The sequence below is a fragment of the Lepus europaeus genome, chromosome 10, assembly GCF_033115175.1.
Source record: "Lepus europaeus isolate LE1 chromosome 10, mLepTim1.pri, whole genome shotgun sequence".
Lineage (NCBI taxonomy): Eukaryota > Metazoa > Chordata > Mammalia > Lagomorpha > Leporidae > Lepus > Lepus europaeus.
In genome coordinates, this window is record NC_084836.1 from 81,591,634 (window position 1) to 81,616,950 (window position 25,317).

Here is a 25,317-nt window from a genome sequence, read left to right on the forward strand (position 1 = left end):
TTAATTGCTTCTTCCAAGGCTGCGTGTCTGTCCACACGTTCCTTAGGTTTCTTCCACTGAATAGAGTGCTCGCTGACAACCATATCTGTATATGCACACACGTCTTTGCTGTTAGCAACAGTAAAAGCTGTGTGGGAAAGGGATGAGTTGCTTTGCTTTGCATGACGAATAAACCAGCAACTGGTGGTACAGTTGGCCCTCCATGTCTCAGGATTTGACCAGCCTCAGATGGAAACTGTTCAGAAAAAACCGGCACCTGTGCCGAACAGGTGCACACTGGTTTTTGTCATTATGCCCTACACAATGCACTGTCACTATATACATCCCACGTGCACTGTAGTAGGCAGTACAGAGAAATCTACAGGTGATGTAAGGTACATAGGATAGAGGAGGGCATTTGGTACAGGAGTTACGATGCATCTATGATGTTCCGGGTTTGGGTCCCAGCTCTGCTTCCAACTCCAGCTTCCTGCTAATGCTCACTCTAGGAGGCAGCAAGTGATGGCTCAAGTACTTGAGTCCCTGCCATATGCATGGGAACCTCAACTGTGTTCCATGCTCCTGGCTTGGGTTTGGCCCAGTCTTGGCTGCTGTATGCATTTGCTGAATCAACCACGGGATGGAAGATCTCTGCTCCCTGTCTTTCTAATAAAATGAAAATATACAAAAACAATCAAAAACTGAGTATATGGGAAGATAAGCATAGGTTATATGTAAACACTATGCTGTATAAGGGACTTGGGGATCTGTGGGTTTTGATAGCCACAAGGGTTCCTGGAACCGTGCCTCCTGGATACCGAAGGCTGATTGCGCTTCAGAGATCACAAAGGATCTCTACAGGTTCCGGACACTTCCTCCTGCTTGCCGTAGGCGACTCTGCCCCCAGGCTGCATCACTGTGAGAAAGGGCTCCTCACCTGCCCACTGTGAGTCTCAGCAACCACTTCACCTCCCTTGTGCTACTGTGCTGCAAGACGGGTGCACTTGCTGCAGCCTCTGGGGGGTCCCTCCCTCCCTCCTCTCTCTCTCTCTCTCTCTCTCTCTCTCTCTCTCTCTCTCTCATATATCCACCTGTCATCATCTGCCAATTATCTCTCTCTCTAATCATTTGTTTAACTACCTATCATCTATCTATCATTAACCAATTATTTAACTATCATTTGTCTCTATCATCTACCTCTGCCTAAATCTACCTCCTATCTATAATAATCTATCATCTACAACCTATCATATCTGTCAATCATCTATCACCTACCAATCATCTGTCTGCCATCTATCTACCTACCTGTGTATGTATATATGCATCTATCACCTATCTACTATCTACCTACCTGGCTCTTTTTAATCTATCTTCTCTATGTTTCTCATCTATGTACCATATGTCTAATTATCTTCTATGTATCTCTCTCTCTCTCTGTCTCTATCTAGTATCTATCATCTATCTACCATATACCCACGTGCCCACTTCTCTCCCCCTTTAATTGATCTTTTATCCATTTCCCATCTATCTAATCTATTTTCCACCATCTATCTATCTAAAGCAAGAAACCTAACACATTTTCAGGGACAGCAAGAACTGCTTAAGAGAGTGGTTCTCAAGTTGTTTCTGGACAAGCAACCTGTGAATGTATTAAAAAACGAAAATTTGGGCCCCTTCCCTCCCTTGCTCCCCAAGACTTGCTGACTCAGATATTGGGGGGTTGGGAGGAAAGGGGGAGTCACAAGCTTTGAGGAGCAGGGGCAGAAGGAGATTGGGTTTTCAGACGGGAGATGTATCTGGGCAAGGTCCCTTCTGAAAACTGGGACTCTGAATTAGAAAAAAAAATCAATAGATAAAATGGAAGTTTCCAGATAAAGGAGACCACGCTTTAGAGCAAAGAGATGAAAGAGGCAAGTGCCGTAGAGTTCTAGATCTGCTGGGTATTTTTTGATGAAAGGGATTTAACTTGCTGTTCAGCCTGGCGTGCTCTGTGATGATTTCTAACGGAGATACTTTCCCAGTCTCTGCACCCAATTCTTTCATCTCAGTGCCTCTCAGGCCTCTGCTCAGGGTCTTTCTGCACACACGAGACAGCAAGCTGGGCGAGGCGTGTGGTTGGGGGGCCCTCAGTCTTCGAGGACCCCCAGTGACTACCAAAGTTCAGGGATGGGTGTCGAAGAGGCACATGGAGAAAGGGCTAGGGAGAGAGGAAGAACAGGATTTAAAGATGGAAGGAAAATGAGGAAGGGAACAGAAGTGGAGTTGGACTTCATATTGTGGGTTCTGCATCTGTGGGTTCGACTGACAGCCAAGTACAGAGATCTGAGAACAGTTCAGTCTGTCTCCCTCCCCAGCCACTACTCCCTAAACAACACAGGACAGCATGGGATTTAGTCTTCAGTATCACAGAGAATCCAGGGGTGATATAAAGAACACAGGAGGTGAGCACCAGTTCTATGCAAATACACAAGAGCCCTGAGTATGCATGGGTTTGTACCCCCATGGGGGTTTCTGGAACCAATTCTTTCTGGATACCCAAGGGATGACTGGAGCACATCAGCTATGGCCTAATGGAGTGGAGAGAGCTGTCCCTACAGTTGAAATCCAAGTATCTATCAGCGTCATGGAATTCTGAGCACGCTGAGGGAGCTTTTGTGCTAATATCGTCCACTGCTCCCCAGCTTGCTGATGGTGGGGATCCCTGCCCCGGCTGCCATGCAGGGCGCAGGGCTGGAGCAGTGCCAGGGCACACAGGCCCTGTCCTGAGCCCGGCACGGACACAAGAACAGGAGACACGTACCTCACAGATCTTTTCCAAGGAGGGGACGAAGAAGTCGTCACACACGATGGCCAGCGCGTAGAACATGTACATGGCCTGGAAGAGAGGTGAGGAGACAGAGTTAAGTCAGAGGCAGGGAGAGCCAAGTGGGTGCGGGTCTGGCTGCTTCTGCCTTCAGTAATATCCTTTGTCACCGGGCATTCAAATGGGAGTTAGGATTTAGTACAAGGTCTTTGCAATGCCTGGAAGAACTACACATGGCCTGGCTTTGGCTTTCTCCCTAACCACATTGCCTGCCACTCTCCTCTTGGCCACCTCCTTGTTCCCCAAACAGATGCCTGACTCAGGGCCTTTGCACTTGCTGTTCCCGCTGCCTTGAACACTCTTCTTCCCAGATATGTCACTGGCAATCTCTACTATACCCTGCAGGTCCCAGCTCAAGGTCAACTCAACTCCTCTCCCTTCCACTCCTCTTTATCCCACTTCCTTCACTTTATGATTATTTTTTGGCATATCATGTCACATTGATTTGTATATTGTCTGTCTCCCCTGCTAGAAGCATACACAGATGTGAAATTTATCTGCTAGGATTTCTGTATCTGCTAGGATTAGCAGTCGGCACAGGGTCTGGGTACATGGCAGGTGCTCAACGGAGATGTGTGAAGTGAAGGCATGAATGCATGAACACCTCCAGCTGAACTTCCTTCACTGCCTGGGCCCTGCAGGACGGGTTCTGCAAACCTGCTTCCATGTCTGGGTCAGCTAGGGCCAGGGCACGTTCCGGATTCTGCCTTTTGGCCAGCAACTGCCTCTCTGCTTCAACCAAACACCTGTTTCCTCGGTGATTATTCAGATCCTAGGGCTGGTTGGCCATCTAGCACCCAACTCCCAGTCTTTCCTGAGGGACCCCAGTTTTGTCCAAATATTCACCATGCCCTATGCAGGAGGTGACGCCTTGTTCCCCTACACCTTGCTTCCTGAAGAACAGATAACGATGGGCCAATCAGTGTGCAGTGTTCCCCAAGGATGGCCACCGTGTCAGAGTCGGATGCATGGCCTAGGTGGGCCCAATCAGATGGCAGGAGAGGTTTCAGAGGCACTGCCAAAAGGAGTCAGCTCTCACCTGCTCTTGCTGGTTGAGGACAGGTAGCTGGGAGCCCTCATTGCCATTGGTGGCCACATGGAAGGAACATCGACTTGAGATACAGTTGACCCTGAGTTAGAAAACACCTTAGCCCCCTAAGGATGCCACGGAGCACTGGTCAAGTGACACCAGAGCCCAGCCTACCTCTAGATGTTATAATGTACCCTAAGTCTCATAAAAGAGGTTGGATTCGCTGATTCTCTGCTACTTAGAGCCCAGCATATTTAACATGTGGTTCAAGGGCCAACACACAATGACATGCCTTTGATTTACTGACCTCGCAACAACATTTTCTTCTGTGAACTGTTCCCCAAAATAGAGCCCTCGGTCACTTGTCCCCTCCTCCTAACAGGGGATAGGCACATGGCCTACACTGGCTACCAGGAAACCCCTTCACTATCACATAGTGTGGTGGTGGGCCAAAGGCCAGGAAGGGCCAAATGGGGATCAGCAGAGAAGCTGAAGAGGAGAAGCTCTCTCTTTCTGAGATGTACACTCCCCTGAGTCTGGAGGTGGTAGAGGTAGCTGTCCTGTAGGCAGAGCTTATCTCAGAACGCTGCTCATGCAGGGAGAAGCTGGACTAAGAGAAGGGACAGGTGCATGCCCACACACACACACACACACACACACAGGGGCCCAGTGACACCACGTGAACCCTGCACACAGTTCAGTCTGAAACCAAAGTCATTCTTCCAATTCATGAGCTGAGAGCATGCCTTTGACATGCATGCTATTTTAGTTGAATGTCTGTCACTTGCAACTGTCCGTCATAGAAGCTTCCGCAGCAATGCAAGCGTGACATGATGCTCCCTTTGGCCTTTGACTCCTAGTGGCTGCACTAGTTCAGAGCCTTTACCTCCCCACGTATGAGCTTGTTTTCTTTTCACAGAGGTCTGTTCTGTCTCTCCTACCACACTGCATGATTCTCAAGTGCACCTTCAGACTATTTGTCAGGTACTGTGGGACTACCAGACAAATGCACAAAGACATATGGGCCGGCGACATTCAGCTCAAAATTGCTGATTCTAATGTATTATGAAAACTTATCAAAACACACCACAAGGGATGAGTTACATAAACCATGACTCACCATTCAATGAAATACTGTGAAAAGGATTCCATAAGTTCATACTTGGTGATAAGGAAAGGTATTTGCAACACATTGCTAAAGGAAAAAATGTTATAAAATGGTATGTGCAATCTCATTTTATCAAATTATCTAAGTAGACATATGTCTATACACTTCCCTAACTTTTCTTGCATGTAGCAGTTTGGAAGTCCAGCCATAGCCATGTGTCTCCTTCCTGTGGGTGTGGTTATCATTGTATTTCAAAATTTCTAATATTTTCTAAGTTTTCCTTCTTGCATCTACTTTTTTTTTTGTGTGTGTGTGTTTTTTTTTTGTAGGTGGTAGGAGAGTTTAGAGGAAGGATTATGGTCAGTGTGCAGAGAAATGTTTTTTCTTTTTAAAGATTTATTTGAAAATGAGAGAGAGAGAGGAGAGAGTGGGGGGGGGGAGGAAAGGAGGGAGGCAGAATGGGAGAGGGAGAGAGAGAGAGAGAGAGAGTGGGAGAGAGAGAGAGTGGGAGAGAGAGAGTGGGGGGAGAGAGAGAGAAGGAGACAGTAGGAGAGGAAGAGAGGGAGGGAGGGAGAATGGGATGAGAGAGAGAGAGAGAGAGAGAGAGAGATGGAGGGAGGGAGAACGGGAGTGGGAAAGAGAGTGAGAGAGAGAGTGGGAGAGAGAGAGAGATAGAAGGAGAGACGGTGAGAGGGAGGGAGAAAGGGAGGGAGAGAGAGAGAAGGAGAGAGAGGGAGAGAGAAGGAGAGGGATAGATTGTCCATCTTCTGGTTAATCCCCAGATGCACACAACCACCAGAGCTGGGCCAGGCTGAAGCTGGGAGCTCCATCCAGGTCTCCCATGTGGGTGGCAGGGACCCAAGCACTTGGGCCATCTTTAGTTGCTTTTCCCAGGTCATTAGCAAGGAGCTGGATGGGAAGTGGAGCAGCCAGGACTTGAACTGGTGCCCATATGGGATGCCAGCATCACAGGCAGTGGCCTTACCTGCTATACACAATGCCGACCCCATAAAGAAATCTTAAAAACAACTTTTTATTAATTGATGGACACATATTCACTACAAAATTTTTTGCAGTGTTTTTTTTTTTTTTTGGTGGGGGGAAGACATCCATCTAAAAATAATGAATGCTGAATTGTACAGCCTTGTGGAAATGTCAGAAAATACATTTCCACATTGCAATGGACTCAAATCCTCTGGTGCCCCAAGACTTGGCTGGTGCAATGATATGCAGGTCTGAACATCATCTTTGAAAGGACATCCAAATTCAGTAATTGGAAGCGAGAACTGCACATCTGTGGATTAACCAAGATCTAAATAAGCTGTCCACAGCTGACATATTGAGCTCACCGAAACGGCCTACAGTGCCTGCAAGTCCAAAGAGCATCTCATGGAGAAAATGTCCCAACAGTAGTAAGTATGAGCCCTGCTCACAGGCCAGGGGCTGCATCCAACATCCTACATGTTGCTGAGTTTGGGTGGGGTGGGAGGTGAGCAGCTCCCGTGCTTCTTGAGGGTGACGGCCATGGAAAACTACAGCAGTCTCCACGCACAAGACAAGAATGGGGTAGGATCCTTCCCTGTCAATCAATCACACGCCCCATGACAAAGCTCCTCTGGGTACCCCGAGAGGGCTGCAGGTTGGTGGGGTGGCTGGCAGCTGAGGGTAGGCCTGGCCCTGTGGTTGAAAAAGGTCCCCTGTGACTCTCTCCCACGTTGCCTGCAGGAAAACAGGCTTCTACTGGAAGGGCAAAGCAGCACAAGCAAAGTGAACGAGGACACAGCAAATTACACACAGAACCAAACTTCGAGACGCAGAGAGCCTACGGCAAGTACGCCACCGACAGCACCGTCAAGACACTGGGCAAACACATTCATACAAGAATAAGGCATTTTGAGAGTAACCTGACCATTCCCCTTCGTCCACAGGCTACGTTCATTTCAATGAAGATCATGACAAGAGCAGCAACACCAATGATGGTAACGTTTGCCACCATGTGTGGGGCCAGGAGTTCCAGGCAGGTACTAGGTACTTGACCAGGACTATATTGCTTCATTCTTTCAACTCCTGTGGGAGGCAGGGAGGTACTGGTCCATTTCCCAGGGGACTCAGAGATGCGTGGGAAGAGCCTTCCAGCCCACAGGTGTCTCATAGGCTTCCCTGGGGGCTCAACTGTCTTCTCGTATACAGAGGTCACTTCTGATTCCCCACCCCATGGACATGTCTGCTGGTTTTCAGCCTACCTATTACGAAGCTGTCTCCACTAAAAACACAGAGGGAGGGCCTTTCTTCAGAACCCCAGTCACCCATTTTGTGGACCATTGGTACTCTTTATTTATATTCTTTTGTTTTAAAGATTATTTACTTATTTATTTGAGAGGCAGAGTTACAGAGAGACAGAGAGAGACAGAGACAGAGAGAGGTCTTCCATCCACTGGTTCACTCCTCAAATGCTTGCAACAGCTGGAGCTGGGCTGAACCAAAGCTGGGAGCTCTGGGTCTTCCATGCAGGTGCGGGGGCCCAAGCACTTGGGTATCTTTCACTACTTTCTCTTTTCTAGAGAGCTAGATTGGAAGTGGAACAGCAGGAACATGGATCGGAGCCCATATTGGATGCTGGTGCCCCAGGTGGAAGCTCAGCTTACTACATCACAGTACCGGCTTCTGTATTGTTATTTTTACAAGGTGCACTATAGTACAAGATAGATTTGAATGCTCAGAAATCCTTGAGCTGTCCCAATACCCTGAGGCAGCCCAAAGGAGCACCCTGGAATCTAAGCCTTGATGCTAGGTCACAGCAACCTGAACAAGTGCACTGGGACACACTCTGGAAGCCACGAGTGAGAGATACCTAGAGAACAGAGGGGTTTTTGGAGCGTCTATGTGGAACTCATGACCATAGGGGCTTCTCTCTCCCAGAAACCTAACTGTACTCATGCACTGATCCTGAGTGACTGGGGCCCTGAGCTGTGTTTAACATCTGTGGATCTGGCCTCTCTTCTGAGGGGCAGCAGCTGTGTACCTCACACATTTCTATCCACCCCAGCCCAGGTGAGCTTGCACAGAAGGGTTTAGACCAAGTGAATGGACTCCCAAGAGAGTGGTGTTCATGGGGTAGCTGGTATCACCTGTGCAGTAGGGCAAGGAAAATGTGCAAGCAGCATTGAGCGGGTCCCAGCAGCTGCAGAACGTGGGGCAGCCTGGAGCCTCGGAGGAAGTCCACGATGCGAGGAGGATCTTGCATCAAGTCCGGGACTTGACATTTGCAAGCTGTGCGACTTTGAATGGCTGCTCTCACCTGGCCTAGTCTCCACCAGGAGAGCAATCTCCAGCATGCTCTCCAGGCAGCCTATGTGGCTGTTGGGAGGAGTGAATGGAGACAGATGGACAAAGGGGTTTTGATACAAGCAAGCGCTGCCTGCACAGTTGTTGCTGAAGATCCTGGAGGAAAAGAGACAGGTGAGGCAGAGCTGAGTCACCATCCCAGCTGGCCCAGCAGCCAACAAGCCGCCAATCTCAAGAAGTGGACAGGCCCAGGTGAGACTGCTCAAGCCTAACCCCAGTTCAACAGTTCGGCTCCATGCAAAGACTCACAAGTTAAGTTAACTGCTGTTGTGCTGCGTCACTGAGGTTGTGAGGCTACCTCTTACACAGTATTATTGTGGCAATGTGTTGATGTGTCCTCTGATGCATGGATTACAGAGCCAAGATAAAAAAAATGAACCACACCGGAACAATAGTAATGAACAAACTCTAAGAAGGCAGACCTAAAAAAATCAAAAGTGACAAGCAGTACCACCAGGGGTAGCCAGGACCCTGTTCTCTCCTCTTGGTTGAAATAATATTTATATGTGTAAAGTATACAGTAGGGGGCCGGCGCGGTGACACACTAGGTTAATCCTCTGCCTATGGTACCGGCATCTCATATGGGTGCCAGGTTCTAGTCCCGGCTGCTCCTCTTCCAGTCCAGTTCTCTGATGTGGCCTGGGAGGGCAGTGGAGGATGGCCCAAGTCCTTGGGCCCCTGCACCCACGTGGGAGACCGGGAAGGAGCTCCTGGCTTCAGATTGGCATAGCTCTGGCCATTGCGGCCATCTTGGGGGTGGAAAGGAAGACTTTTCTCTCTGTCTCTCTCAGTCTGTAACTCTACCTGTCAAATAAATAAATAAATAAAAATCTTAAAAAATAAAATAAATTATACACTACTCAGAGGCCACCAAAGGATAAGATGATTCTATTTTGAGGTAGTCACAACCTAGAAATAATTATTTTATTTTATTTTATTTTTTGACAGGCAGAGTGGATAGTGAGAGAGAGAGACAGAGAGAAAGGTCTTCCTTTTTGCCGTTGGTTCACCCTCCAATGGCTGCTGCAGCCGGCGCATCGTGCTGATCCGAAGCCAGGAGCCAGATGCTTCTCCTGGTCTCCCATGCGGGTGCAGGGCCCAAGCACTTGGGCCATCCTCCACTGCCTTCTGGGCCATAGCAGAGAGCTGGCCTGGAAGAGGGGCAACCTGGATAGAATCCGGCGCCCCAACCGGGACTAGAACTTGGTGTGCCAGCACCGCAAGGCAGAGGATTAGCCTGTTAAGCCACGGCACCAGCCAAGATAATTATTTATTAATTCCACAGTAACAGATGGAACAAAAGCCAGCTATACTGCTTGGTGGAAAAGGCCTAAGATTTAAGTCACAGGGCCGGTGCTGTGGCATAGCAAGCAAAGCCACTGCCTGCGATATTGGCATCCTATTTGGGTGATGGTTCGAGTCCCATCTGCTCCACTTCCCATCCAGCTCTCAGCTAATGGCCTGGAAAAGCAGCAGAGGATGGCCCAAGTGTTTGGGTCCCTGACACCCATGTGGGAGACCCAGATGAAGATCCTGGCTTCAGTTTGGCTCAGCCATGGCTGTTACGGCCATGTGGGGGAGTGAACCAGCTAATGGAAGTTTCTCTCTCTCTCTCCCACCTTCAAATAAATAAATAATTTTTTTTTTAAAAAGGTTTATGTCACTGTCCTTGGACAAAGAATGACTTGAGGGCTGGTTCTGGTTGGGAGTATTCACAATAAATGACTGCACTTAACTCAAGGTGTGAAGATCCTGGGAGAGAGTTTCACAATGGAGCAGACACTGTGGGTTAAAAGGTTTAGTGAGTCACCATTTTATCTTGCAAATACAACCCCAGTGTTCCTCTGGGGAATAACACACTCAACTTTTTAAAACCTCCTTGCCACTCGCCATGGCCATGTACCACAGTTCTGATCAATGAGATACACCCACCTAGAACACCCTTTCTTTCTGCATTGAACTTTGATGGAATGCCTGGAAGAGCAGCAGCCTTAGTATGGCTCTGAGACAACAAATAGGAGGATAACCACCCAAGGACACAACTTACCATCTGAACTAATGCCCCAAACCACCTCCATCTGCATTTCTTGTTGTGTGAGAAAAGGAACTCCCACTGGTTGCAGCTGCTGTCAATCAAGGGTTTCTGTACTTGAAAGCATGTGCCTGGTAACTGATACACAATCTAGAAGATACTCTGCTAGGCGGGGGTGGTGAAGGAGGCCAGCAAAGGAAGTGGCTCTCAAGCCATCAGGCAGGTTCAAGGGTTGATTGGGACTAATAAAAAGAGAGAACTCCGGCTGCAGTGGCTAAGCTAAAACTACCTTGGATAACAAGAAATCACCGTGGCCTGTGACTTAATGGAGGTGAACAGGCTATAGCCAAAAAGTCAACACACATAACAGCTTCTGAATTGCGAGGGCAAACATATTTCAATGGCTCAACGTTAACCCTGCTGTTTTATGTGGCATCAACAGGCTGCAGTTCTGTTGATCACTGGCAGATTCTTTTCACTACATCATCTGCACCCCTGTCTCGGTCTTTAATTTCAATGAAGGTGGTGCTGGGGAAGGAATTCCTAGGGAAGATCTATAGGATTATTGGCTTGAGTAACCGTCACCATCATTACCACCCCCATCATCATCACCACCACCTCCACCACCACCATTACCACCACCACCACCATCACCACCATCACCACCACCACCATCATCATCACCTTTCTTTTTCTCATCTGTTGTTTTCATAGTTTGAAATGATTGTATGATTAGGTTTGGAAAATAAAAACCACATATTTTTAAGATGTATTTACTTGAAAGGCAGAGTGACAGAGAGAGGAAAAGATAGATACGGAGAGAATCTTCTATTTTGCTGTAACAGTCAGAGCTCAGCCAGGCAGAAGCCAGGAGCCAGGAACTCCATTTAGGTCTCCCATGTGGACGGCAGGGTCCCAAGTACTTGGGCCACCATCTGCTGCCTTTGGGAGCATTAGCATGGAGCCGGATTAGAAGTGGAGCAGCTGGGGCTCAAACTGGCTGTGGAGGAACCGACCCTGTGCCCACTCTTGGGTTCCTCCACCACCGAGGACACTGGGGCTCTAGTCTCTAAGGACAGACACAGGCTCTGAGCCAGAGGGGTTGGGGACAGGGGTTTCCAGGGGACAGGAGCGTAGCAGATGGCTATCAGTGCCATGGTATTCTTCAGGCCTTAGGAACTCAGAGATCCACTGCCTCGCCAATGTCAGAATCTGCCTCAGTTCACTGGAAGACTTTTGATTGAACAAAATGCAGCCAATAAACGCTTGGAAACTAAGACTCCACAGGAGCCCATCACCAGTGGCTTCTGGTGTTGGTGTATCAGCACCCCAGCTGCCCTGCCCCCTCACGTGGGGGTAATTCTACTCTGTCTCTCACTTTCCCAAGCAGACTATGCGTCAAGTGGCCTGAGAGCCACGTGCTTGGTGACACATTTTTAGGGTCACATGGCCTACTGGGTGCTCACTGTGGGTCACGCATGTACTTTCTCCATTTCTCATCATACCCTAAAGGAGGGGTCGCTGGGCTTTGTGCAGCCTCACAGGTGGGAACAGAGACAGAGAAGGGAAGGTCTGGATCGGGGCTCCGGCCACTCAGCTAGCAAGTGGCAGAGGCAAAGAGGACCCTTGGTGCTCTGAGGAATGCTTACTCCTCTAACCTCTACCAGGTCCCCAACCCCTTCTGCAGGGACCTCTTTTAAGATGAGTCTCTTAACCCAGGGTCCACAAGCCTTCCAACAGCCCCAACAAGGAGCAGTTTAGAAAGAAGTGTGGTTTACTTGGCTGGGAGTAAACTGTGTTTTTGCTCCCTCTAACTTGTCTTTGGAATTCAGCACTTCCTTCCACTACGAATACAGGAAAGGAGCCCGAGTAGTGTTGGCAGGACCTGGGGGCATGTCTGCCATCATGGACACCTCAGATCTTTTGTGCCACATTAGTGGAGTGGCAGAGACCTGGGACCATCATTCACATTCGTCACTACTAAAGACACATGGCTATGAGACCTCACGCTACATCTTCTATCTACCATACCCATGAAGGATCACATATGCTATACCGTGTGCTGCAGCGTGAGCCAGTCACCAGAAATGCACACAGAACGAGAGCTCCTAGCACCACCTCCAGAGGCTGGGCTGGGGCTCCGGGACCTGCATTTCTAACCAGCACCAGGTGCCTCCGATGCAGGTGGTCCAAGGGCACACAGTGGAGAGAACCCAACCCCATGCGTCTCCAGGTGCAAGTAAGACACCTCCCCCCACCCCCCAACCTTGAAGGGCAGTCAAGTCTGGAACAGCAGGAAACAGAAGCAACTCAGCAAAGGGTCAGACCAGAGATAACTCTTCTTGTAAATGAAGAGAACTTAAGGCAGGGCTCCTTGGTAGCAGCACAGCCAGACTTAGGGCAGCCAACAAAGACCGCTGAGGTCCAGGGGCTGCGCAATAGTAAGAAGCTATTACCTGGCTCTGGTCTGCAGGTGCACCTTGGAGGGCATGGGCCATTGCAGCCTGGTGAGCATGGGGAAGGGGCTGCCAGGCAGCCCATCACCATAGAGGGTGGAGGGAAGCAGCCACTGCCAGGCCCTGGAGGGCCAGGAGGGAGCAGGGAATGTCCCATCCCTTGCTCCTTCCATCCTGGCTTTGGATGAACCAGAAGCTCAAGGCGCGGGAGGCCAGGAGACCTGGATCTCAGAGGCAGGTCTCCCAGGCCAGAGCAGGATAGAGAGAGTGGAGAATGGGCTGGGGTACAGCAGAGAACCACGCAGGAGATTGAGGGAGGAGAGAAAGAAGGGAGGCACAGAGGTGAGAGGAGGCGGAAGGATGGGGAAAGGGACACAGACAGCGCTGGGTCTAACTCAGCAGTGTGTCCACCTGGATACTTATCCTCAATAACTTCCACGCACCCACTGAGGACTGAGCAAGACTGACAGTAAGAAAAGAGACACGAAACGATGGCAACACACAGAGAAGAAAGCATCCGGACAAGGAAGAAATAAAAACCCAAGCTGAGACCAGGAAGCAGAGCACAGACGTGGCCTCATGCACCAGCCGGGCGTGTGTTGCTCAGAAGGGCTGGGAAGCTGGCCGGGGAGGGCAGACCCAGCACGGCTGGACAGCTCTGACCCCCAGGGAGCTCCCTGACCTGCTCTTTTATTGGGGTCCCAGGATGAACTGCTCTCTGGGATCCTGGATTGTTTCCATCTCCAAGTTAGCCTCTCTCTTCCCTTTTATGGTCAGTAACACAGAGGAGAGTGAGCCTGGCTGGGGGAAGGCAGAGCTGGGTTCTCGGAGAGGGGCTGAGCCATTGGAGAGCCCCTCTCTGTCTACTTCTCTCTATTTTCACCTCTCTTCCCATAGATGGAGACACATAGATCTCCATCTATCTAGTGTTTTGGATTTTTAACAATTTTTTTATTGTAGTAAAATATATATAACACTAACTTTACTATCTTAGCCAATTTTTAGGGCACGGTTCACGAGTATTAATTATAGCCACACTGACGTAGAGCCATTACCACTATCTACCTCCAGGGCCTTTTCAGCTTCCCAAACTGAAACTCTGCACCCATTAAGCACTCACTCCCCATCCCTGCTCCCCATTAGCCCTTGACAATCAGTCTTCCACTCTCTGCCTCTATTGGTTTCATTATTCCAGGTACCCCACAGAAGTACAGTCATACGGCAGGTGCCCTTTTGTGAGTGGCTGCTGCATTCAACAGAATGTCCTCACAGTTCATCCATGTTGTAACAAGGCTCAGAATTTCCTTCCTTTTCAAGGTTGAGTAATATTACACACACACACACACACACCTCACGGGTAGCTTATCCAATGTACACTTGGTTGCTTCCATCTCTTGGCTATCAACAGTGCTGTTATGAACACAAGTATACAAATAACTCTCCAAATCTCTGATTTCAATTGTTTTGGAAATATACTCAAAAGTGAAATTGCTGGGTCAGATATAATTCCATTTTTCATTTTTTTTGAGGATTTGCCATCGGTCGTACATTTTATGTTCCCACAAATAGTACCTAAAGATGAAAATTTCTTTACATCTTTGCCAGTATCTGTTCTTCTGTGATCCTTTTCCTTTAAAGAAGATGTTTTTATTTATTTGAAAGGTAGAGTGATACAGCAAGAGAAGGAGAGGGAAGGAAGGAGGCAGAGAGAGAGAGAGAGAGAGAGAGAGAGAGAGAATCTTCCATTTGTTGGTTTACTCCCCAAATGGCCGCAATAACTAGGGCTGGTTTAGACAGAAGCCAGTTGTCTGGAGCACCATCTGGGTTGCTCACATGGCTGTTTGTTCTGTCGTTGTGGAGTTGAGGGAGTTCTTTATGTATTCTGGTTATCAACTTCCTATGAGATATACAATTCACAAGTGTTTCCTCCCAATCTGTGGGTTGTCTTTTCACTCTATTGGCTATATCCTTGATAGACAGAAGGTCTTCAGTTTGACATAGTCCAATTTATCTGCCGCTTCCCAGCCATGTTAATGGGTTTGAGATGGTCTATGTATCTATTTTTGTTTTGCAAAGAGAATGTGATTGAGATGTAGTTTTGGTTTCACTAAAAAGTTTGGATTTGAAAAGACAAATAAAATCGCTTTTCAAGGGCCACCTGCCCGAAACCCTGCAGTCAAGCATGATGGAGAAGCAGCAATGTTTTCCAGTTTCCACGGCAACCACCCCCTTCCCCCTCCTCCCTGCCAGGAATTGGGCACACACTCTAGGGAAGATGCTTCCAGAGGAAGACACTTTCCTGGTTCGAGTGTGTTAACCATTTCCCAGGAAAGAGCCATGCGTGCAGAATCAAGCATGGCTGTCCCCTCTCTGTCTGAACGCGTTTCCCTCCTGTTCAAAGCATCACCAGCAAAGGTCTTCATTTGGTTTGCTCGAGAACAGGCATGGGGGACAGGGGTTCTGAGGTTGGCAAGGCTGAGTTGGAGGCAGTGAGGGATGGGAAGTTGTGGTGTTCTGGGTTTTGCCAGAGGCTGATACCTGGGCCACAGCCTCAGCTGTCCACAGGGCCAGCAAGCTATGAAGATGGGAAACGTGGAAGAGGTCTGGTCCACAGCTCACTGGACAGTGGCAGCCTTTCCAGGGCAGGCAGCCTGTGCTCACCCTAACTGATTACTGCATGGGAACAAAGCTCAGAGGGGCCAGTGCCCCTGAATTCCCAGAGAAGCTACCAAGATGGTCATTTAGAGAAAAATCGATTGACTTCCAGTGCTGGAAACTCTGATTCCACCTCCTTTTCACTCCCCTGCTGCCTCTGCTCCAAGCATTCTAATCTCCAGGCTCTTGATTGGGTAAGACTCCGTGGCTGTGCCCCAGGGCCCTTGCACTGGCTGTTCCATCTATCACACTCCTGCCTCTCTGCCTCTCTGTAACTCTGCCTTTCAAATAAATAACTAAATCTTCTAAAATAATAAATGCAATGGGAGACCAAGAACATAGTAGAGGAGGTATATAAGAAGGCAAGAAGCTGAGGGCAGTGTGATGCCAGACAAGAGCCCAGCCTCAGGGTGCTCTTACACAGAACTCTATAGAGGGGCCGGTGCTGTAGTGTAGTGGGCCAAGCCTCCCCATTGCACGGGCATCCCATCTGGGCACCAGTTCGAGTCTTAGCTGCCCCACTTCTGATCCAGCTCTCTGCTATGGCCTGGGAAAGCAGTGGAAGATGGACAAAGTTCTTGGGCCCCTGAACCCATGGCTTCAGATCAGTCCAGCTCCGGCCATTGTGCCCATTTGAGGAGTGAACCAGTAGATAGAAGACCTCTCTCTGTCTCTCCTTCTCTCTATCTGTAACTCTGCCTCTCAAACAAATAAATCTTTAAAAACACCTCAATAGAGTGTGGACTACATCACAGCATTCATCTTGTCTTGGAGCAGAGGAGCTGGATTGTCTTGCTACTGTACCAGCCAGTCATTGTTGAGCACCTCAGTAAATGCGCATTCCTGGGAACTTGTCACTTCCAGTACATCCTGTTAAGGGGTTTCAGCAGCCCAAGAGTTCTCTGCAGGTCACAGCAGGGATTCACTGGCAGCAAAGCACACAGGAGCTGCTGGATGGGCACCCAAACCAGTGACAGGGATCCCCATGGAACTGATGGGGCAGCAGCTTGTTTGCTGGATGTGTGAGCAGAATACTGCACTTCAAAGGCAAGCACAGATCTGGCCACTGGCTCCCCCGTGAGCACAGAGAAGGGATACCTCACCAGGGCAAGAGGGAGGATACAGCAGCACTATCTGGAGAAGCTGATACTAGCACAAGCATGGACATACCTAGGAGATACATGGGTTTGGTTCTTTTTTTTTAAAAAAACTTTTATTTAATGAATATAAATTTCCAAAGTACAGCTTATGGATTACAATGGCCTCCCCCCCGCCCATAACTTCCCTCCCACCCACAACCCTCCCCTTTCCCGCTCCCTTTCCCCTTCCATTCACATCAAGATTCATTTTCAATTCTCTTTATATACAGAAGATCAGTTTAGTATATATTAAGTAAAGATTTCAACAGTTTGCCCTCACATAGCAACACCAAGTGTTTGGTTCTTGATGACTGCAATAAACTGAATATCACAACAAAGTGAGTCACCCAGATTTCTTGCTTTCCTACTGTATATGAAATTCATGTTTACACTCTATGAAGCGTGCAATTGTATGATGACTAAAACAATTTGCACATCTTAGTTTTTGTTGTTGTTGTTGTTGTTGTTTTGACAGGCAGAGTTAGACAGTGAGAGAGAGAGATACAGAAAGGTCTTCCTTTTCCATTGGTTCACCCCCAAATGGCCGCTAAGGCCAGTGCACTGCACCAACCTGAAGCCAAGAGCCAGGCGCCTCCTCCTGGTCTCCCATGCGGGTGCAGGGCCCAAGCACTTGGGCCATCCTCCACTGCCTTCCTGGGCCACAGCAGAGAGCTGGATTGGAAGAGGAGCAACCGGGACAGAACCAGCGCCCCAACCGGGACTAGAACCCAGGGTGCCAGTGCCGCAGGCGGAGGATTAGCCAAGTGAGCCGTGGCATCAGCCTGCACACCTTAGTTTTAAAAATACTTAATCCCAGGGCAGGCATTTAGCCTAGCAGTTAAAATGCCCGTGATCCAGACTGGATTGCTGGGGTTTGGCACTTGGCTCCAGCTCCTGAACACAGCTTCTTGCTGACACAGACCCTGGGTCACAGCAGTGATGGCCCAAGACATTGGGTACCCACCCATGTGGGACACCTGGATTGAGTTCCTGGCACCTGGCTCCAGCTCCCCAGTCAATATGGCCATCTGGGGAGTAAATTAGCAGATGGAACAACTCTCTTTGTCTGCCCGTCAAATAAATAAATGAAAATGAAGGCAAAAGCTCTATTTCTAAAAACTGCTAATGATCATCTGGGATTTCAACAGCTGTGATCCCTGCAGGTGCAGGGTCGGGCACTGACAGTGACAGCTGCTCAATGATGGCAGTGGTGCTTGATGCAGGCTGGGGTGGCTGCAGCAGTTTCAATCTTATTTTTAAAGATTTATTTATTTATTTAAGTCAGAGTTACACAGAGAAAGGAGAGGCAGAGAGAGGGAGAGAGAGGTCTTCCATCCACTGGATTACTCCTCAAATGGCCACAATGGCTGGAGCTGGACTGATCTGAAGCCAGGAGTCAGGAGCTTCTTCTGGGTCTCCCACATGGGTGCAGGGGCCCAAAGACTTGAGCCATTTTCTATTGCTTTCCCAGGCCGCAGGAGAGAGCTGGATCAGAAGCAGAGCAGCCGGGACTCAAACCGGCACCCATATGGGATGCTGGCACCGCAGGTGGCTTTACCCGCTATGCCACAGCGCCAGCCCCAGCAGTTGTTAAAGCAAGGTCACAGTGACTTTTTTTTTTTTTTTGACAGGCAGAGTTAGTGAGAGAGAGACAGCGAGAAAGGTCTTCCTTTTCCGTTGGTTCACCCCCCAAATGGCTGCTACGGCCAGCGCACTGCGCCAATCTGAAGCCAGGAACCAGGTGCTTCCCCCTGGTTTCCCATTTGGGTGTAGGGCCCGAGGACCTGGGCCATCCTCCACTGCCCTCCCGGGCCACAGCAGAGAGCTGGACTGGAAGAGGAGCAACCGGGACAGAACCGGTGCCCCAATCGGGACTAGAACGCAGTGTGCCGGCGCCGCAGGTGGAGGATTAGTCTAGTGAGCTGTGGCGCCAGCCCACAGCAACTTTTACTACACAGACTGACTATTCCTTTCACAAGGAATGGTAGAATGCAATGCTCTTTGGTAGCATTTTGCCCATTTCTCAAAAATAAGAGTCAATCTTCTCAAACGCCATGGCTGCTTTATCAATGAAGCTCATGTCACAGTCTAAACCCTTTGTGGTCATCTCAACGACGTCCACAACACCTTCAGCAGGAGTACAGTCTGTTTCAAGGATGACTTTTGGCCGGTGCCATGGCTCAATAGGCTAATCCTCCGCCTGCAGTGCTGGCACACCGGGTTCTAGTCCCAGTCAGGGTGCCGGATTCTGTCCCGGTTGCCCCTCTTCCAGGCCAGCTCTCTGCTGTGGCCCGGGAGTGCAGTGGAGGATGGCCCAAGTGCTTGGGCCCTGCACCCGCATGGGAGACCAGGAGAAGCACCTGGCTCCTGGCTTCGGATCAGCATGGTGTACCGGCCGCAGCGCACCAGCCACAGCGGCCATTGGAGGGTGAACCAATGGTAAAAGGAAGACCTTTCTCCCTGTCTCTCTCTCTCACTGTCCACTCTGCCTGTCCAAAAAAAAAAATGACTTTTGTTGACAATTAAATATTTGGTCTCTGATACTTATTGGAAATACCATATTAAAAAATCACTTCACATTCGATGGCTTGGATAGGTCTAAGAAACAAAGGGATCACACAAACAAGACAAGTATCTGCTAATACTAACTGATAGAATCAAAAAGGGAGAGAAAGATCCAGCATGGGAAGTGGGATACACAGCAGACTCATAGAATGGCAGATGTCCTAAACAACACTCTGGCCTCAGAATCAGCCCTTAAGGCATTCGGATCTGGCTGAAGAGCCCATGAGAGTATTGTAGGCATGGAAAGCCAAGATACCATGGAAAAGAAAAAAAGAAGAAGATCTAAATGAAAGATCTCTATTAGTGAGATCCCAGTGGAAAGAACGGGGCCATCAAAGAAGGAGGTACCTTTCTCTGAAGGGAGGAGAGAACTTCCACTTTGACTGTGACCCTATCGGAATAAGATCAAAGTCAGCGAACCCTAAAGGCTTCCATAGCCCTGGCAACTCATGACTAGAGCCTAGGGAGATTACTGACGCCATGAACAGGAGTGTCAAATTGTTAAGTCAGCAACAGGAGTCACTGTGTACTTACATCCCATGTGGGATCTGTCCTTAATGTGTTGTCTAATGTGCAGTGATGCTATAACTAGAACTGAAACAGTATTTTTACACTTTGTGTTTCTGCGTGGGTACAAACTGATGAGATCTTTACTAATTATATACTGAATCGATCTTCTGTATATAAAGATAATTGGAAATGAAAAAAAAAAAACCTGGTGTTAAATTGGAAATGGCATAGAAAATTAATTAATTTTTTAAAAAAATATTATGTAGGATCTCTGCCTTTAATGTGCTGTACACTCTTATTTAATGCTATAACTAGTACTCCAACAGTATTTTTTTTTTCACTTTGTGTTGCTATATGGGGGCAAACTGTTGAAATCGTTACCTAATTTATACTAAACTGATCTTTTGTATATAAAGAGAATTGAAAATGAATCATGATGTGATTGGAAGGGGAGAGGGAGCGGGAAAGGGGAGGGTTGTGGGTGGGAGGGAAGTTTTGGGAGGGGGAAGCCATTGTAACCCATGAGCTGTACTTTTGAAATTTATATTCATTAAATAAAAGTTTAATAAAAAAAAATCACTTTCTCTACTTCTCTATAAGCCACAACTAATGTGTGGTCACACGACCACAAAGATGCAGTCACATCTTCTAATTCTAGTTCTCTTGTAATTAAAAAAAAAACATTATTTATTTGAAAGTCAGAGTGGCAGAAAGAGAGAGAAAACGAGATCTTGCATCCGCCGGTTCACTCCCCAGATGGCCACAACTGCCAGGGCGGGGCCAGGCTGGAGCCAGGACTCCGGAACTCCATCTGGGTCTCCCAAGTGGGTGGCAGGGGCCCACGTACCTGGGTCGATTTCTCCTGTTTTCCCAGGCACATAAGCAGGGAGCTGGATGGGAAGTACAGCAGCTGAGACTTCAGCATGGAGCCACCAGCTACATCAGACCTTATAGAGTCAGTCTGGCTTTGGAAGCGCTGAAGGCCGGTGCTGGCTTCTCCTCTCCGGCTACGGGACTCTCAGAAGGCATCTTCTTCCGATAGCAGCTGTGTCACTTGCACGTGAACCTCATTCAGGGTCACTGCCTTCACCAGCTGTCTCATTTAGATCCTCTGCATAGCTTATTGGAGCTTCTCTAGCGGCACTCTGGCTATGCCTTTTGCCTTCAGCATCCTAAACAAACCTCTGCTACCTTCAGACTTTGTTCTGCAGCTCGCTCCCCTCTCTCCAGCCTTCGTAGGACTGGGGAGAGTTAGGGCCTTGCTCTGGGGTAGGTGTGGGTGGAAGGGAACGATATGGCTGGTGTGGTCTTCTATCCAGAACACTGAACACGTTCTCCTTTCAGCAATACAGCTGTTTTGCTTTCCGATCACTCCTGTGCTGGCTGGAGGAGCAATTTAATTGACTTCTCAAGAGCCATTCTCTGCACTTGCAACTTGGAGAGGCCTGGCTTTCAGTCTGTCTTGGCTTTTGACACGCCTTCCTCAATAAACTCAACCATGTCCAGTTTTTGATTTAAAGTGAGAGATGTGCACCACTTCCTTTTGCCTGAACACTCAGAGGCCATTTCAACGTTATTTCTCAATTAAAGATATATTTATTAATTTGAAAGTCAGAGTTACATAGAGAGAAGGAGAGGCAGAGAGAGGGAGAGAGAGGACTTCCATCTGCTGGTTCACTCTCCAATTGGCCTCAACAGCGGGAGCTGCGCCAATTTGAAGCCAAGAGCCAGGAGCTTCTTCTGGGTCTCCCATGCAGGTAGGTGCAGGGGCCCAAGGACTTGGGCCATCTTCTACCACTTTCCCAGGCCACGGCAGAGAGCGGGATCAGAAGTGGAACAGCCAAGACTCAAATCGGTGCCCATATGGGACACTGGCACTGCAGGTGGTGGCTTTACCTGCTACGCCACAGGACTGGCTCCTCGTTGTAACATTATTAATTGGCCTAATTCCAATTTGCTCTTCTCTGAGAGAAGGGAAGCCGGAGAGATGGGAGAACCAGCCAGCTGGTACAGCATTCAGAGTCCACACACCATTTATGCATTAGGCTCACTTATTATATGGGTGTGGTCCATGGTGTCTCAATGCAACTAGCACAGTAATATCAAACATCACTCATCACCAAAACTGATGCAAATATAATGAAAAGGTTGATGTACTGTAGGAAGTATTAAAACATGACACAGTGACAGGAAGTGAGCACACGCTATTGAAAAATGGTATCAACAATTTGTAAAAAAAAAAAAAAAAAAACCCTCAGTATCTGTGGGGCACAATAAAGCCAGTGCAATAAACAACAGCTATGCTTGTATTGCACCTGAGAAGATGGGCAGACAATGGCCAAGCAAAGAGGTTGGAAGAAGTGGCAAAGGAACAGAATGCGTGAAAGTAAGGTGTCCAGGGGCCGGCGCTGTGGTATAGCGGGTAAAGCCACCACCTGCAGTGCCAGCATCCCATATGAGTGTCAGTTTGAGTTCTGACTGCTCTACTTCTGATCCGGCTCTCTGCTATGGCCTGAGAAAGCAGTGGAAGATGGCCCAAGTCCTTGGGCCCCTGTGCCCACGTGGGAGACCTGGAAGAAGCTCCAGGCTCCTGATCGGCATAGCACTGGCCGTTGCGGTCAATTGGGGAGTGAACCAGCAGATGGGAGACCTCTCTTGCTCTCTCTCTCTGCCTCTCCTTCTCTCTCTGTAATTCCGACTTTCAAGTAAATAACTAAATCTTAAAAAATAAAGAAATAAAGGTATCTGGAATAAAAGCATGGTGTTGAAAACTACAAATTCCTCACTGTTGCTGGAGTGCAGACCGTGAGTGAGGGACAGAGCCAGGTGCGGCTGGGGAGGGTCTTGTAAACCAAGGTGAGATTTTTGAATGCAGAAAAGGAATCACTGATGACCCCACTACCTGTAGCTGATGATTATGATGATGGAGATGGTGATGAGAATTGGATGATGAAGAAAGTTATCCTGATGGTGGTGACAGTGACTATGATACGACGGGCAGCAAAGGTGACGGAGGTGATGATGAAGGTGGCGATGATGGTGATCCAACGATGACGTTAATGGTGAGGATGACAAAGATAATGACAGCAGTGATGAAGACAGCTGATGCACATTGATACGGACAGCGAGTCTAGAACTCACACAAGCTTAACAGTCTCAACTACACTGTAAGATAGGGACTATTATCATCCTCACTTTCCAAACAAGAGAATCGAGGTAGAGACCATCTGGACGCAAGGTCACAGAGCAGGGCCCTGGCAAACACTGGATTCCTGGCTGCTCTGTGACTGCAGGACAAGCTGGAGCTCATGGCTCTAACCCTGGCTGCTTGGAGCAGCAAGAGAAGAGGAGCAGCTGAGGGTATGCACCTGCTCGTAGATTTCCCAGCCCCTCATGCTTCCTTGTATTATTTCTTCCCTTGCTTTCTCTCCCTCACCCCTTCAACACAGGTGACATATGCTGGCAGTTTGTAAGAACCTGCTGATAAGAGGTTGCCCTCATGCTCATTCGAGAAGGAAAGGACAGCGGCTTTTACCCTAGAAATGTATTATAGGAAATTCAATCTTCCTAGAGGACTTTGAAACTTCGCAGATTCACCCACCTGTGTGCAAGGTGGCAGAACTCTCACTGCAGGGTTGGTAAGAGACCTGCTTCTCACCCAAACAGGTTTAGGAGTTACCTGAGCCTCACCTTGGCAAGGAAAGCCGTGATAGGCTAGGAAGTCCCATTTTCATGGATACAGCTAAGCTTGCCTGCACAGCATCATTCCTTGGAAAGATACCAGGCTGGCTAAGCTATCAAGATATCTGCATTCTTGCCCTTGCGTCATTTGATGTTATTCTCGCTGCAAACACGGATTGGGAGCTGGCGGGTCTGGGAGCTGACAGTTAACATCACACAGAGGACCTACAGGCCAATCAAGGGTGAGCAACCAGGACTCCTGTAAACAAACCAGGCCTGAGACAGGCACCCCCTCAACCCAGGCAGGCTCCTAATCTGGTGCCTCTTCGAATCCAAGCCCTGTAAACATTTATTTAAGACTTATTCAGTGGAGGAGGAGAGACAACACAAACATTCTATTAATAAAGATGTATATAGAATAAAGGCCTTACATAATGCTGAAGACCATTCTGCAAAATCTCCCCTCCTTTTTTCTGTAGTTGTCACCTTATTTCAGGTTTTACTTGTACTTTTCTACAGTAGGCAACTTCATGTTGATGAATTCACACTCTGGTATTTAATACTTGGTTGTTTTATTTAGCATTAGTAAATACTGTAACTGTTCAAATGAAAAATTGTGGCTGGCTGGGATGATGTGAACACTAAACAATATTCACAATAGAGGGACCAGCACTGTGGCAGAGTGGGTTACGCTGCTGCTTGTGACACTGGCAACCCATATCTGAGCACCAGTGCAAGTCCTGGCAGCTCCACTTCCAAGCCAGTCCCCTAATGTGCCTGGGGCAGCAGCAGGGGACAGCCCAAGTGCTTTGCTGTCTGCCAACACATGAGAGACCCGAGTGGAAGTCCTGGCTCTTGGCTGTCGCAGCCAAGCCACTGGGAAGCGAACCAGTGGGCAGAAGATGTATCCCTCTCTCTTTCTCTCCCTCTCCCTCTCTCTGTGTCACTTTGTTCCTCTCTGCTGTTCCAAGAGCAATGTGAGAGGTTCTGAGTGTTCACCAAGATGATGAGCTCTTGCTGTAGGCAGGAGTAAATAAATGAGAGAAACCTAAAAAACACGTAATAGAAGTAGACTGACAGCAGTAAAAAGAAGAAAGATTTTAATTCCTACTTCAGGTGGCTGGTTACTTCCGAAGGAAGGAATCCATTTATCTGGCTTCAGCTGGGGAGGAACTTGGGTCACATGGAAATCCAAGCTCAGTGGCACCATCGTTGTGGTTTGTTACAGTGCTAGCAGTGAGGTGCTCTGGTGGCTTGGGACCCTGAGCAGGTGCTCAGATGGCTACCCCAAAGTCCAGCTTTGGGCACTCAGCTGAAAGCCAGGGCAGCGTTGCCACTTCCTTCACTGTATCCTGTGCTCTGCTGCTAGACCTACCTAGTCCCAAAGCACATGTCCTGGAGTGGAAAGGTAACTGATGATTCATTAGCATAATGGGTACACGGGGTCATCCCAGGGTGTCTGGCCTGAGCCTTCTCGTGATGGGTGTCCAGCTAACAAGCTGGAGGGATGAGCACAGGGGTGCCATCCAGGGCAATGTGTGTACATGAGCAAAGGCATCACTTAAAACCTGCCTTTCATTTTATTGCTTAAGATCCGCTACAGCTAAGGAAGTTGGACAAAAGCCTATTACCACAGTACTTCCAACTTCACACTTCAACGACAACCAGTGACAATAATTATCAGAGAAGTACAATGGACTTTTAACTAGCATAGGTTCAAAACCTCCCCTGTTGGACACTGGGTCTGGTGGGACACCTGGACTTCTCCCCCTCTGGCTGAGATTTAAGGGTATTCCAGGCAAACTTTGGGACCTGGACCTCTGTGAGATGGATCCCCGAACTCAGGATGTCCTTGCAAACTGTAAGCTTGCAACTGTTCATCTGGTGCACTGGAAGGTAGCAATTAAAGCGCTAGATGAAGAGGCTCTCAGACTGCTCAACTGCAAAGCCTCTG

At 48.5% G+C, this 25,317-nt stretch overlaps 1 protein-coding gene across 1 annotated transcript in view; it reads right to left on the reverse strand.

The window, feature by feature from the left end:
* SLC24A3 (solute carrier family 24 member 3) overlaps positions 1 to 25,317 on the reverse strand; it is a 524,237-nt gene that overhangs the window by 135,212 nt on the left and 363,708 nt on the right. The window contains exon 4 of the mRNA XM_062203807.1: positions 2,780 to 2,854. Within this exon, the coding sequence (XP_062059791.1) occupies positions 2,780 to 2,854 (75 nt within the window). The remainder of the gene's footprint in view (positions 1 to 2,779; positions 2,855 to 25,317) is intronic.